This window comes from Mirounga leonina, unplaced genomic scaffold, assembly GCF_011800145.1.
Source record: "Mirounga leonina isolate KUSES-001 unplaced genomic scaffold, KU_Mleo_1.0 Mir_454, whole genome shotgun sequence".
NCBI classification, from domain to species: Eukaryota; Metazoa; Chordata; class Mammalia; order Carnivora; family Phocidae; genus Mirounga; species Mirounga leonina.
The window spans coordinates 10,562,602-10,578,701 of NW_023270763.1; the positions used below are offsets into that span (position 1 = coordinate 10,562,602).

At 55.5% G+C, this 16,100-nt stretch overlaps 1 protein-coding gene across 3 annotated transcripts in view; it reads right to left on the reverse strand.

Moving 5' to 3' along the window:
* Positions 1-16,100, reverse strand: part of CASTOR2 (cytosolic arginine sensor for mTORC1 subunit 2) — a 52,630-nt gene that overhangs the window by 16,218 nt on the left and 20,312 nt on the right. For all 3 annotated transcript variants that reach the window (XM_034988707.1, XM_034988708.1, XM_034988709.1), the window contains exon 2: positions 2,753-2,823. In XM_034988707.1, coding sequence (XP_034844598.1) covers positions 2,753-2,823 — 71 coding nt within the window. The remainder of the gene's footprint in view (positions 1-2,752; positions 2,824-16,100) is intronic.

The following is a 16,100-nucleotide window of genomic DNA, read 5'->3' on the forward strand; positions in this document are numbered from 1 at the left end:
CTCCCCTACCCCCCGGGAGGCCCCCACCTCACACTCTCTCCCCTCCTGCACACTCACCCCGGGTGCCTCTTCCTGAGTCCAGCCCCAATGACGACTCTCTCCCACTCAGCAACCTTCAATGGCTCCCTACTGCCTGCAGGGTCCAAACTGACCCTGCTCACCTCTTTTTCGTTTGAACCTACATTTCCATATGCTTTTTGGACCTGGTCTCTGCTGCTTCTATACTTACTCATACACCTCCACCTGACATGCTCTCTCCCTCCTCGGCCCTTCAAGGGCAGCAAAAATTGCCTCCTCCAGGAAGCCTTCCCTGACTACATAAGCTCCCCCAAAGCCTCCTCTTCTGAGCTCCCCAGAAAGGGACATGCTGAAGGCTCACCAGTTCTTCCAGGCCCAAATACAGTGTGAGGCTCCCTGCTGATCAGCAGTGGAGCTCAGGAAAAAGGCCCAGGTAAATTCAGATTTGGAATCTTTCTTGATTCCCCGCTCTGTCCTCACTGCGCCAGCCTTCTTACTCGGCTCTCTCCTCCAGGCAAACCCTTCAAGATCAGATGAGACCCTTCACTGGCTGCCCCTTGCCTCTGTCTCTCCTGGCCTCCCTTGCCCCATCTCCTTCTGCTCTGTCTTCTCACCTCCAGTTCCCTGGGAGTGCCAGGCAACCCTCCATTCTGGAAGCCTCCCCACTCCCAACTTCCCAGGTCCCACGAGGTGGGCTCATTACTCATCTAGTTGGGTTTGCCTCGAGCACTGCCTCCTCCGGGCAGTCCCCTCGGACTGCACTTCTGCCAGCCAGGCGGGGCGCCACTCTCTATTGCTACTGTAATTCTGGCTCCTGTGTTTCTGTCCTCCCAGAGCCGTAAGCTGCCCCCTGGGGGCAAAGACTGGATGCCTGCACTTCTGCGCTCCCCCACCTAGGGCCTGGCCCCTGGAAACATCCAGAGAAGACACCAACCATGAGGCTTCGGGCAGGTGACATCCATTTCTGTGCTTCAGTTTCCTTGTCTATAATATGAGGCTAATGAGAGTCTTTCCCAGGGCTTATTAGCATAGTCTCTGCAGCTAGAAGCCCCGTCGGGGCAGGGAGATAAGTCAGTATTCGTCGATTCAGGGTGCTCATGGATCTGCTCTCTGCTGTCTTGCCTCCTATTTTAAGGGCCCCTCCTCTGGGGTCTCCGGCAAAGCCCCCACCGCAATCACAACTCTACATCTAACTGTGGGTAGCTGGCAGACTCTGGGGCTCATGGGGTCAGAGGGGATCCGTCACCACTGCCTCCTGCAAGCCCAGGGGCTGGCTCGGGACAGGCAGCCGTTCACCTGCCTGACGCCTCCCAGGGGCTTGACGATTCCTACAATGTGGGCTTCCAGGGCCTGCAAAACCGGCTTGCTGGGGCCTGCGGCTACAGCCTCCCTCCCTCCCTGCTCACCGTGCTCGCTCATTTGCTGCCTCAATTCATCTGGGGACATGGAGCTGCGAGGGTATCTGCTCCTAGAGCAGACACGCTCTGGGGCGTTCCTCCTGTGTCTGAGGTACCATGCTTCTCAGCAGGGCCCACACAACCGCGGAGATGGTTCTGGGTTGCCCAAGCATACATTCTTCCTGGGACCACACTTTGTGGTTAAGGCAAAAGTTCCTGTTTGTGGCTCCTAGGCTCAGAAAGTGTCTGCTGAATGAATGAATGAATGAATGACCAGACGGACACCTCTGATGATGGAGCAGGGGTGCATAAGGATGACAGAGCGTAGGGGTGAAGTCAATTCCTCCAGGGCTCCCCTTGCTCACCAGTGAGAATGGCCTAATACGGTGGCCCCCGTCAACTTCCCCTGAGAACCACACAAACAGCGTCTGACCCCATAATGCCAGGTCTCAGACCCCATTTTAGGAATCAGCCTGGAGTAAGAATAAAGGTCACACATTTCAGGAGTTCATAAATTTATCCCTGGAGAACCATGAAACCCCGCTTGGATTCTAAGCGTAGGGCACCGGGCGAGGAGGCAGGCCACATCCACCACGACGTGGACCGCGAGGGGAAACGGTACGTTACAACGTCTGGTGCAAACATTTCTCTCCAGAATATGATCGCACGCAAATGAAAAAGAGACAACTCATGCCAGTAAAACTGGAAAGAGAAACACAAAAGAGGGACCAGGAGTTGTCTTCGGGGCGGAAGAGGGTTTTTATAAAAATGTGGAATCTGTTGCACTCTCTGTAGGCTTGTAAGAACGGAACGGAGGGGCTCGACAGGAACGCCAGCTCTGGGGGGAGCCCCGCTCGGTGGCTTGTGAGCCTGGGCATGTGACTTCCCCTCCGCTCGCAGCTCCCCACCGGTGTGATGCACATAGCACCACCTCCTCATAAATTAGCGTGCAGTGGTCAGCGCAAACGAATGTTCACTGTTGCGTGAGACCAGGACCAACATAATGCACTTTACTAAATAAAACTGAGAGGACGTGGGGGAGGCAGGGCACAGGGAGAGCAGAAAACAGACTCTGCTGACTTTCTAACCCACTCGCCAGAAGGAGAGGGGGGCAAAAGTAAGGCAATGGGTGGGGAGGCAGAAATAAGGCAGTGGGTGGGGGGCAGAAATAAGGCAGCGGGCGGGGGGGCAGAAATAAGGCAGGGGGCAGGGGCAGAAATAAGGCAGTGGGCGGTGGGCAGAATAAGGCAGCGGGCGGGGGCAGAAATAAGGTGGTGGGCAGCCAACACTGACCACAGGCCACAGTCCAGCCAAGCCCGGGTGACAGAAGTACTTACCCAGGAACCCCTCCTCATCAACAATGATGGTGTAATCCTCCGGCGTCTCAGTCAGACTGAAGAACTTGCACCTGGATGGTGGATGGACGGACAGAGAATATCGCTGTTAGTCCCACTTCAGACCTGGCAGGACCCTGTGACCCAGCGGCAGGTGGCTCGGTTTACCCAGAGCTCTGACCCCAGGCTGCTGGGTGACCTCCAGTAAGCTGCGTATCTCCCCCTATGCTGCCCTCCAGTTCCGACTCAGGAGGTCTGAGAGAGGCTGGTCGTCCCCTCTGCACCCCCCCAATCTTTGTGGACCCCTGAGCTGGCCAGCTTCTAGGCCCCCATACAGCTTAAGGGTCTTCGATCCCACTTTTTCCCAAGGGAAGCCGCAGCTGAAGGGCGGCTCTGGCAGGGAGAATGTAGGTGAAGTATTTTTTCTGTGGGCCCCCTCCCCATGTCCCGACTTCTGGGCCTCTGTTCCTGCCCCCCCTCCCCTGGTCCCAGCCCCTCTCCTCACCAACTTGAGAGTTCCCATGGTCGTTTAAGACCTAATTCAAGTCACCCAACCAGCAGCCCAGGCTTTAGGATACTGTTCTTCCTTGCACGAGAAAGAGGTGTGACCGTCGGTGCCGTTTGGGGGGGGGGGGTCATGGATCCCTGAATTGCCCCCCATCATCTTTGGTAATACTGGCTTAGCCTGGGGTGTACGTTGCTCATTTCTGCCCCAAACGAGCCCATTGATTTCCCGAGGTCAGGGGCTGGCACTCACTCTGTCTCTGCATGTCTTGTCCCCGAGTCCGTTCTTAGTGCCTGGCAGACACGCGGGGCTTTCTGTGGCCAGGTGAGGGGGGGGGGTCACCGGCCCTCACTGCCTGTCTCCCTGTCCCTCATCCAGCTAGAACGGCCCCAGAACCCCTGCAGGGAAAGAGGGCATGCACAAGCAGCCGCGTGCAGGAAATGGCCTGTGATCATTTATCTGATGTCACTGTGGCTCTTGAGCTTGGGCTCTGTGCCCAATGTGTAAAACCCATCCATCACGGGAAGCCCTAACAGTAAGATGTCCAACAAGCAACCCCAGCAAGGGCCCAAACAGCACTTCTACAAAGGTTCAAACGGAAAAGAATCTCGGAGGGGATGCAGGGTTGCAGGGGATGGGGTGGGGGGCGGGGATGGTGCATTTCCCCTCAGCTGCCCGGCCACACAACCTTCCCTTATTTGCTTTATTCTTGAAAATTTTCACAAGGAATGAGAGCAACTGGAATCGACAGGAATGCAAAATGGTCCAGCCATTTGGAGGAGGTTGGCAGTTTCTTACAAAGTTAAACATACGCAGACCACACGGCTCGGCAACCCCACTCTTGGGTAATCACGGGAGAACTGAACACCCAGGACCACATAAAGACCAGCATGCAACGTTTACAGCCTTCCTTTGTGATCGCCCCGAACTGGGAACACCCCAAATGTTGGCCCTTCACCTGGAGAACTGGATACACGGCGGCCCATCGGCCCCACGGAATACTGGTCAGCAATCCAAAGGGATGAATTACTGGTTCGTACAGTAAGGCAGATGGATCGTGAGCACGTTTTGCTCAAGTTAAAGCCAGACTCAAAAGGTTACATATTATCTGATTCCATTTCTAGGACATTCTGGGACTCTAAGGACAGAGGAGGGATTCATGGTTGCTACGGGTTGGGTTGGGGTTGACTTTAGAAGGGCATCAGGGAACTTTCTGGGGTGACAGGAGTGCTTGGTACCTTGGTTATGGTGGTGGTTATAAGAGCATATATGTTTATCACAACTCAAAGAATTATACCTTAAGAGAGGTGAATTTTACTATATGTAAATCAACCCCCAATGTACTTGACTTTATTTTTTAATTAATTTTTAAAAAGATTTTATTTATTTATTCAACAGAGAGAGAAGGCGGCGGGGGAGGGGGAGAAGCAGGCTTCCTGCTGAGCAGGGCACCAGATGTGGGGCTCAATCCCAGGCCCCTGGGATCATGAGCTGAGCTGAAGGCAGACGCTTCACCAACGGAGCCTCCCAGACGCCCCATCAATGTACTGACTTGAAAGAAATTGCTCGAGCCAGAGTCATTAACGAGGTGGCATGCTCCTCCCCACTGACATTCTGCTTAACCAAGAGCACACACTCTTCAATCTCTCTCCAGCTCTCTGGCTTTCAGATCACATCTCTGTCCCTGTCTGTCCCATACCCAACTTGCAATATTGCCCGGACAAATGAAATCTGTAATTGCTCGGGGACAATAGCAAATTATAACCTCAGAAAGTGGCAATCACTGGTCTGGCCTGGCTCCTTCTTGGGGACCCCTGTGCACCCAGAAAGAGCCCCGGGAGCCCCACCCCTCTCCAGTTACGAGATTGCCACGAACAGGTACTCGCTTGGTGTGGGGAGTGGCCACCCAGTTATCTGTGATGGGAAACAGAGATGGCACTTACGCCCTGTGCCCTCTTCGCCGTGAGGGATGTTCCAGAAATAGACCATATAAATCATCCCAGAAGGCATAAACCCCAGCAGAAGGCAACCTCGGCTTCTGTGTAAATGGGGTACAAATATGTTGTTGATGTGACCCGTCTCCCGGGGTCAAGGGCCCCTGAGGCCCAGCTGTTGGATATCCATCTTGAAATGTGCACCTTGGTGTGTGGGCAGGCCCCCGGGAGGGCGAGTCAGACTGAAGGGGCCGCAACCGCTGCTCTGGCCAAACTCGGGGAGTCAGGCCCCTGGCTGCATGTCGCTAGCCCCACCTGCCTTACCCACCCCCCCCCCCAGTTGCTCTCAAGTTTCCCCCTTGCCTACCACTCCCCTCCACGTGAACTCCTGCCTTGGAAACCACACCAGCCTCCTACCTTGCCTCGTTCCCCCACTCTTGGTCTGCCTCCCAGTCTCATGCCTCCAAAGGTTGGCAAATGGTCTTTCCACTGCCCAGTGTACCCTTCTCTCTTCTTTGGCTGGAGACTTGTTGCTCATTCTCCAAGACCCAGTTTAAGCATCTTCGTTGGGGTAAAGCCTTTTCAGATTGGCACCGACCGCTCCGTCTCCCTCACCTCCCACCGTAGGGGTGTGGCCCTCCTTGACAGCCTACAGCCTTATGTTATGTCTACGAAAAGACATTAAAGCCACCGTGGACAGGTATGTCATAACTCACTCATCTCACAGTTTATGTGAAGTATGCCCTTATAGTTGAGCAGTGCACAATCTGTGCAACTGTGCATGATGGTCCTAGGTGTTTTCCACAACCTATTACTAATAATATTCATTCTCCCCAGCAGACCATAAGCTCTCATTGGCAAAGACTATAGATTCTCTGTACATACACCTAATACCTGACACAGGCTGGGAATAGAATCAACATTCATTGTCCAACGAGCAAAAAATTGGACTATGGCCACAAACTTCCCCCAAAGCCAGCGAAACCCCGATCAGACAAACCCTCCTGGCCCTTTGTGTGGCACTGCTTTAACTTACCCCTCCTCTGGGAGACACTAAAGTCTCCACTCCCAACCTTCTAGTGAGTCATGGCTAGAGCCACACTCCAGATGCTTGGCCCCCCACATTTGTGGCCTCTCTGTACATTGTCTATGAGGAGCTGGAGAGAGGACCAAAACCCAGCAATTAGCCAGCCTCTGTTCAGTGCTATTAGGAAACCCGAGGAGGAGGAGGAGAGCGGGGTGCCCTCTGGATGCCCGTACTCAGGAACGGGATGGAACAACAAGGAAAATAAAGCAGGCTGGGAAAGTGTGAAGACCTGCATACTAGTCCCAGCTTGGCAGCTGGGTGTGGTGAGCCCTGGGCTGCTCCATTCCTCTGTACGGTGAGGGTGGACTGGTTCCCATCCAGCCCCAGCTTGGGCCACATGGAGCCCCGCCAGCTCCCCACTAGGGCGACCTCAAGGGGCCTGGCCAGGAAGGCACAGAAAGATGATCCTAGAAACCATGGAGTCTATGTGGAAAACACCTTTTAAGGGCAGGCAAAATCCCAACCAGCTTGGATTAGAACCCAAGACATATCTGCTGTTCAGACAGCTGGGCGGGTGGTGTATCACAGCTCTGGGGGCAGGGCTCATTCATCTCATGGTCTCTATGAAGAGTGCTCACAGAGTTTGGGCAGTGCACAACCCATGCAACCGTGTGTGACCATTGCCCGGCAGGTTCTGCTGGAGCCATCAGGTAGACAGGACATAAAACTCTACAGCCCTGAGCAATGAAGGCGGGAGACTGGGGAACAGCAGCTTGTGGTTCAGGACACACCCCAAGAATCATACAAGTCTCCCATCCAGGGGGTGCTAATGCATCGCTGTGCTCTGTTGAACAGAACAGGGGGTACGAGATGTAGGCAGCCCATACCAGGAAGCCTGTGTCTGTTCAGAGCCTCATGGCCAACAGAGCATGCCCAGAGGGACTCCGGGGATTCCAGGCTGTGCCCCTTTCGGCCTGGAGGAAGAGTCCAGCCGCCACCTTTACTTCTCCTTGGCTGTTGTGTTCCATAGGATGGAAGCAGTGCTGCTTATGGCTATGTGACCTCAGGTAAGTTGCTTAACCTCTCTGTGCTTCTGAGGGGATGATAACCCTACTTCACAGGGTTGTTGCTGAAGAAACACCAATAAGCGAAGGCCCGGTGTAACTACAGTTAGCACTCAACACAACATGCTGGTTATTTATTCTTGGATGGCAGAGGTAGCTGACGGGCGGTCACAGGGAGGCCGGCTTGTATTCCCAGTAAAGATAAGCTCTAAAGCCAGCTAGCTGTCGGTTCTCCGAGGGGCTGAGCCCCACGTGGGCGGGCTGCAGGAGGGATGGGGTCTCCATCGGGAGGATGGACTGAGCCACCTCTGAGGTCCCGTGTGGAGCTGGCTCTTGCACACTTGACCCTCCAAGCATCAAGCTTTGCCTGAAAAGTCTCCATCCACCTAACCAGTGGCCCAGCTCCCACGAGGGAGCCAGCATGATGGGTTACGATGGAAGAGGCTCAGCCCAAGATCCCCAGTGACTGTGCTGGGGTCAGTCCTGCAGCCCTGGGCCTGACCCCCCCCCCTCCAGCTCCCTGACACGCCACACAGAGGCCGAGGGACCTTCACAGACATCCAGCGGGTCTGAGCAGGTGGACCTGGGAGATCGGGGGAGCCAAGGAGGTGGGGAACCCTGTGGGCATGCGTCTCACCTTCTCTGTTCCCCTGCTGGCCGGCGGAGGGTCCCGGCAGGCTGTGCCCCCCGTGCAGAGTCCCGAGCCGAGGACCTGAATCTAGGGCAGGTGGGAGGTGGCTGTGGGAGCCAGACCCCGTCTGGGACTGGAGCCCACTTCCTGCAGGGTCATGATGCCCCGTGTCAGCCAGACCCTGCCGGCTCATCACAGAACAAGTGCAGACACTTTGGGATGACAGCCCGGCCAGCTGGGGAACCACAGTCTTTATGTACACCGGATGGGCCCTGCACACAGCGCTGAGAACAGGCGTCCAGCATGTTCCAGGGACCTGTGGACATACTGTTCTCAGTCTTTTGTTCTACTGGGGTCTCTGAACGCTCATGGGCCCGTTTTGAATTTCAGCCTGGGAAGCCGGGAATGTTTCTCACCAAGGGTAGCCCGTTGGGCTTGGAGCCCGGAGGGTGGGCCACATCTCCCCCTGCAGCAGGGTGGAGGGGGAGGGGCCCGGGTCCACCACCTGCCCCTGCCCTGCCCGCCCCAGCCGATGGCGCGGGAGTCTTCCACGCTATACACTGAGCGACAGGTGCGCTGGCCTCACGCTGGTCCAGGGCTTTTCTCCCCAAAGGAGAGCCAGGCGGATGGCGTGTGCCAGGCTTTTTTTTCCTCAACCGGCCGTGGCCTTTTTACTTCCTCCTGGGTCTTCGCTAGGTCTCTCGTGTTATTTACATTTCATTTCTACTGTCTTTGGCATCCGGAGGCTGCCATTTCAAGTTTTAGGTAGAAAAAAGGCCCTGCATCACATCTGTGACTTGAAGGGTAAAATCCCGACAAGGGGTTTCTTCTTCTGTTAAGATGGAAAAAAAAAATCTGCTTAGGTCACGGGCGGCCAGGACAATGACCGTGTGGGTCATGGTGCTCGCAAGGTCTAGGGTGACATACACAGGCGGGATGGCAAAAAGGGGGTGGGCAGGGCCCAAGGAGGAAGCTCCCAGACCCAGGCAGCAGCTTAATTCAGCGGCGAGATCATTCAGTCACTCAACAAACCAATCATTAAGCGCCTGTCTGTGTCAAGCACCGTGGCAGGTGCTCGGGGACACACCTCCAAGAATCAGACAATCAGGGTTTACGTGGAGGGGCAGAAAAAATAAAATAGTGCATCAGATGGCAGTGTGTGCCGCAGAGCAAATAAAAAAAGTGGAGAAGGGGCAAAGGGGCTGGCGGGACAGGGGGTGCGAATTCCGACAGAGCAGGGTGTGGCTGCCAGGGCCTATGGGGCGGCGGGGAGACGGGCAGCAGTCACTGAATGGATAGAGAGATGCAGTTTGAGATGATGGAGAAGTTCTGGAGAGGGATGGCGGGGACGGCTGCCCAGCAACGTGAATATGCTTAATGCTACCAACACGCGCACTCTGGAATGGCGGATATGGTCAATTCAGTTAGGTCTGTGTGGCCACAGGAAAAAGGGAAATTGAGCAGGTACCTGGAAGGTCCCCACAGGACCTGTAGGGGGAGGGGGAGCTAACATGCTGCTGTCCCAGGAGTGGCCACACACCAGGAATGACAGAGGCCAGAGGGGCTGAGTGGCGGGGGAGGGACAGGTCACAGGGGAGGGAGGATGACTGGTGGTCGCTGTAAGGGATGGGTGGGGGCCCTAAGACCAACGAGCCACCAGCTAGAGCCGACGGTGGTTTGGACCAGGCTGGCGGTGGTGGGCGTGGGTCCGTGGGCGGCCAGGAAATAAGATTCAACACCTCGAGGAGATGAGGTCAGTAGGCAGATTGTCGTCACCTCTGAGTCTGGTCCCCAACCCCCTCTCCCCCCGCCGACACCTCCATTCTTTCCTCTATGGAGACCTGGAGAAGGTAAGGAACTCTGGGCAACGGGCTAGCTTAGTCCTGCACCGAGGGCCAAAGCTACAGGCCTCCTTATGCATGTCCCAATGGCCCGGGGCAGCCAGGTGGGGGGTGGGAAGGGTCCTGCCAGGGTAGGACCAAAGTCTGGGGAAGTCCTGTGTCTTGCTCTCATGAACACATAGCCAAGTGCAAGGCACATATGAGCTGACTGGTAGTTCTCTTTCTTCCCTGGGTGGGGTGGTCTGAGATGGAAAGGGCCCAAGTGTGGATCGCGGCTTTATCACCTACCCCAGACAAGGCGGGAACAGCTTTCTTATCTCTGAAAGAGGTCTGGCAGGGTAGTGTAGGATTTGAGGAGGTACAGAACACACAGGGCAGTGCTCAAGATCCTGCCTGAGCGCATGTGGTCATGTGAAGCAGCGAGTCAAGGAGCTGGCCTGGGAACCCAGGCGCAAGTGGACTTCCCAACAGCATTCCCGTCCAGGGAGTGCTCAGGCCTTGCAGGCGGGAGAAGATTCTTGGCTTCTCTGGTGTTAAATGATGTCTGCCTGATTCCGGATCTCCCCATTCCCGTGGCCCCCACCCCTACCCTCTCCAGGGATGGGTGAGTCTCACACAGGCCCAAGGAGCCTAGCCCAGCACCCCCAGGCAGGTCAAAGCCCCGGCCTATCACTCCCCAGTGATGATAACATCAGAGATTATTCACTTCCAGATCTGCCTGTGCTTAGCAACACACCTGCTCTTGGGAGATGGGCCGAGTCTTACCCAGGCCCCCCCATGTCTGGGACAGGAGGTGACGCGGCCAGTGTGTAATTGGCGCTAACCGAATAGACCCATTTCGCCAGCAGGAAGACTGAGGCTCAGTTAGGTTAAGGCAGTTACGGCCTCAGGTCCGCTATGCTGTGCGGTCTCTGAGGCGGGTGCACCCGGGAGGCAGGTGTGGTCTGCACACGTTCCCTGTGATCCATCTCCTCCCCCGGGAGGCATCCATCCTCTTGCGGAAGCCGTGGACATGAGAGTTTATAACCGCCTGTTCTTAGGAATAGAAAGCTGGCTATAAACCCAGACGCCCCTCGCTGGGCAAGGAGGTGGACGATGACAGAAGACTATTACCCAGCCGTCAAGAGGAACAGTCTACGGTGACTTGCAAAATATGAATGAGTCTCAACAATATGATAGGAGATGGAAGAGTCAGTCCCCAAACATTATGTACAGCATCGTCTATTCTGGCAGGGTTAAAAGGAACTGCTCTTAAAAAAAAATACACCTTTAAGAGCACATGTAGTTGCAAAATAACTACACAAAGAAGCAAGGGGATGAAGAACATGGGGTTACCTGGGGTGGGGGTTAGTATGGGATGGGGGTGACCCCTGGTCAAACCCAGGTGATGGTCTGGATCCTTCTTTTCCTCTGGTTTGGCAGTACCAAGGTGAATCAGTCGGGTAGGTAGATACAGGTGGGCCGTGCAAGGACGGGGCAGAGTGATACACTTGAGCTCACGTCCTGTGGCCTAAAGACAAGCACACACCCCCTGAGTCTGTCTCCCCACTCGAGAGGGGCAAACCTCCCCTGATCGCAGGGGCCAGGGTGAGAGGTCAGCACCCCCTTGCGGGTAAAAGCCCTGGGTCTACAACACACCAGTTTTTTTCCTTCCTTTCGGTCTGGATTCGGGGCTGATGTTCTCCTGGTTTCCTCCTGACACAGCCGGGAGCTTATTCAAGATGCCCTGCTCCTCAACACGACAGCTGAGGACACACACACAACCTCCTACCTACCCTTCTAGCCCTTTGTCGGGATGCTAAACAGTCATCAAAATACTGGACCCTAAAGCCATCCGTAGTTGTCCTCGCCCCCCTCCCCACCCCCAGTCCCTGACACTATTAATTGGAAACCACAGTCCCTGGAGGGCTTGGCTATAACAGGACAGCAGAGCCAAGCTGGGCGTGCTGCCCCGTTGCCTGGCAACGCCCTGAGTGCCCCTAGCTCCTGGGTCACCCAAGTGTCTCTCCTCTCCCGCGGCCACTCTGATTCTGTGCCATCCGCTGCTGGCTCTGGGGCGGGGTGTCCTGGGCGGCCCCCTTGGCTGACCCCATCCTCAGATGCCCTGTGTGCAGCACCGACCTTCTCAGCCGTGACCTCCAGCCAGAAATCGCCCCCAGGGCCTGGCTTCCACCCAGTTCCCTCTGCAGGATCAGCTCAGCCCTCCCTCCCCCAGGCTCTGCACCCTGACCCTGCACCCCCAGTTTCCTCCGATTTAGGCCAGCGGGGGAGGGCCCCCTCTCAAAACATCTCTGTTTTCTCACCCATCTTATCTCTCGTCTCTGGCCAGAGAAAACCAGCCCCAGGGCAAGCTTCTCTCGCCATTCCCAGAAGCGCCGCCCTCCCTCCCTCTGGGGACTCCAGCTCATTCTTGGCTTCCCGGTCTTAACTACAAACAGGCTCAAGTTTCCAGCATCCTAAAAAAAGTCTCCCTCACCCCCATCTCCTCCCTGGGCCACCACCTTCTTCCCTCCCCTTCCCCAGCTGGTCACCCCAACCCTCCGGCTATTGCCACTGGCCAACCTCTGCCCTCGGAAGGATGCGGCTCAGCTCAGCGATGACCTCCCCCGGCCACAGCCCAGAGGCCTCTTCTCTCACACCCTCCTGTCCTTGCCCTTGGTCAGCTGGACCCCACCTGGCCGGCCAAGGCCTTCGCCTGGACGCTGGAATCTACCACACAGCCTCCTCCAACTTCTGACAGTGACGCCCCTCTTTCGTTTCCTGTAGTAACTTCTCTTCTCCCCGATGAAGGTGGCTCTCCAGGGGGACCCCAATTCTGTCACTCCCAGGGTTCCAGCTGCGGTGGTCCAAGCTTTCTCCCCAAGCTTCCAGTGTGCATTTCTCTGCTTACACTGTCTTGGACTCACTTCACAACCCACCCCCCTCCCTGGGAGAGGAACTGCTGATACCATTTCACAGACGGGGTAACTGAGGACAGCAACCTGTCAGCCAAGACGGCCGCACGTGCCCTCATCCTGACAGCGTGATGCAGAACTGCACCCCCCGAGCAGGGGTCCTCGAGCCTAGACACCCACTGCTGTCCCCTGGGGCTTGGCCGACAGCTGGTCACCAGGGCAGAGCCGAGGTCGGGGGCTGCCCCTACCTGGGGGCCGGGAGGCTGAGTCATCTCAGAGAACATTCTCATTTTCCACTGCCTGTTATGGAAGGCCCAGCTGACACTGGAAACTCGATCTGTTTACTCTCGGATTCCTAACCCAGCAGAGCGAGGCCCTCACACGGGCCTCCCCTCGGGCATCCTGGCAAGCCCCGGCCAGTCGGAGCCCTGTTCGGAGCCCTGTTCCGGCAACGGACCTCAAGCAGGAGGCAAGGGCGGGTGGGGGGGGGGGGGGGGCATTGCAGTCAGGAAGGGCCATTTCCAGATTTCCAGGGAAACCTGTCTAGCACACCCACTCTGAGAGCTCCAATCTGTGCGCCAGATCAGTGAGCAGAGGGAAGGAAGTTGTGAGGGTTTCTTCAATTTGTGGGATAGTTTACAACAGGTTCCCCGCTAAAACCACAAAGTGGGGACCCTCCTAAAATCCCCCGGACAGGGAGGCAGAACACAGGGGGGCACAAAGTCAAGCTGGGGGGGCACTGTGTGCCACCTCGTTCAGTATGGAATCAGGAGAGATGGTGACCCAGCTCCTGTTTATATACTCCCAGGTAGGGGACGCTCACTCCTTTTGAGGCGATTCATTCCATCCTGGGTTAGTTTATTTCTAGAAGGCTCTATCAAGAGGCGCCTGGGTGGCTCAGTCGGTTAAGCTTCCGCCTTCGGCTCAGGTCATGATCCCAGGGTCCTGGGATCCAGCCCCGCATCGGGCTCCTTGTCCGGAGGGGAGCCTGTTTCTCCCTCTGCCACTCCCCCTGCTTGTGTTCCCACTCTCTCTAATAAATAAAATCTTTAAAAAAAAAAAAAAATAGAAGGCTCTATCAATGTGGTCTCCATTTAACCAATACCCAGCTAGTCTTAATTCTGCTCTGCTGGGACCCTTGAGCATTTGCTCTGGCTGCAAAAATTGCAGGAAAGGGGTCCAGCAGAACCACATCTCTTCCCACAGTGGGAACAGGGCTTCTGGGCAAAAACCCCAGCTCTTCACTGCTGAATGCACTAGAACTCACCTGTAAGGCTCTAAAAGGTACAGGTGAAGCTGTATGGCCAAAATTGGAAAGTCAGGGAGACGGGGTGCGGGGCCCAGCCTCCCTTGCGGGATGCCTACGCCTTCCTGCTCAGGGGGGGCCCCTGGTCAGCTGTCACTGCTGCTGGCCCAGCCTGGGCGAGAGCCTACCTACAGGGCAGTGTTCAGCTCAGAAGCCTCTCTTCCCCCCCGCCCCCAACCTGCCAGGGCTGCGTGTTTACGCTGGGCACGCGCAATGCCCATGTCCCATGTCACCAGCAGGGAGGTGACTAAGGAAACCAACCTTCTTGGTTGGCCTGGGACTGTCCCAGTCTGGGCACCAAAAATGCTTCCAAAATAGGCAGAATCACATAGAGGCAAGAGAGGTCGGGACAGTGAGTGGGCAGGAGAGGGGCGTGGTCGCCGGAAGGGGTGAGTGGGGACACTTTGGGATCACTGGGTCTTTCGTGGGTGCTGGCTCCCCAGGGGTGGCCAGGCTATGGGGATTTACAGAGCCGCAGATGTCTGATCTGTGATGCCCCATGAAGCTGCCACGTCCCCACCAAAGAGGGGGGCGTGCTGGGTGGAAGCCAAAGACACAGGCTGCCTTTCTCCCTTGGGTCCCCCTTGGGTCTTCTTCATGCCACGGTCAAGCAGCCGTGCTGAGTGGTGGGCTTGGAGGCGGCCACATGGCCCATGCCCCTGGGCGGGCCTCCAGAGTCCCCCAGAACACAGGTTTGAAGAGACGCAGAGGCGGTGAGGAGGTAATGGGCTGATGAGAACACATTCTGAAAAGCCTCTCAGCGATGTCCCTGTCACCGTGCCCGAGGCAAGCAGCAACTCCCAAATGGCACCCATTGTTTTGGGTGAGACATGCTTTTCATGAGATCAAAGTGGGGCTTGGATCATCATTTCTCTTATCTTTTTTTTTTTTTCTTACCCCAAACTTTTCCAAAACTGTAGCATAATTTATTGTTATGAAACATACAGATTTCAGGGGTGTGGCTGGATGAGTTGTGACAAACAGATACCCCCATGGAAGCACTGCCCCGATTGACAAATGAATGTTCCCAGCACTGCAGGGTCTTCTGTCCCCTCCTGTCAGCCCCTCCGACCCACGAGAGGCAAGCCCTGCTCCTACCTCACGGATCGGCCTGCTTCGCGAGCTCCATCGCCGTGAAATCATATAATGGGGACCATTCTGTGTCTGGCTCCTTTTGTTCAATGTATTTTGAGATCAATCCATTTCGCTTTATAGAGTTGGTGGCTATTTTTATTGCCGAAGAAATATGTACATTTATATACACTTACGATATAAATACGATATATTTTTACTTACCTCTTCTCCTGTGGATGACATTTGGTTGTTTCCGGTTTTTTTGCTATTATGGGTAAAGATACTATGAACCTCCTTATTTAAAAACAGCAACAAAAAAAATCTCCTGGCTAGCTTCCTATGCCCCAAATTCCTGTAATACCACAAAAGCAGCTCAAGCTTGCCCCCAAAACTCCCTCTGCACATCCTGGTCCCCCCAAACCCGCCTGAGGTCCGCCCTCTCCATGGGTGGGTCCTGCAGCTGTGTCCGAGCACCCTGCAGGCCGTGACATGGAAGGATAGGGACAGAGAGCAGCAGGGCCTCCTCTGGATGGGGTGCCTGGGACAGGCTCAGGGGGGGGACACAGGAGCTGAGGCCTGGAGGAAGAGATCCACGCAGGGGGGAAACAGCACACAGAGGGACCCCACAAGCAGAGACCCTAACACAAGGAAGAGAAACAGTCTACGGTGGTGTGGTTGAACCGTCTACACCCGTGGAAATGCTGAGTATCTTCTACATTTTGGAATACAATGTTGGGCGGAAAAAAGTAAGCCCCAGAAGGCGACGCACAGCCAGATTGGCTTTTTCAGATAGATACATGGGAACCACGTTGTTTGTAGAAGTCAAGGGGAAGATAAGCGTGGGTAGATGGCAGTCACCATCAATGTCATGGTTGCAGTGGGGGATACTGTTCTTCAAACAATAAACAAAGGTAAAGTAAAAGCAGGATCAATAAGTATGTCACAGACCAAGGATGATGAGTAATCAGATTCTGTGCACCCAAGGTCCATTCAAAAAAAAAAAAAGTTCTGAAATGTTTGAGGCAGGGATGAAAGGGCGGGGGTGGCAACAGATCGGGTGTGTGTGTGTGTGTGT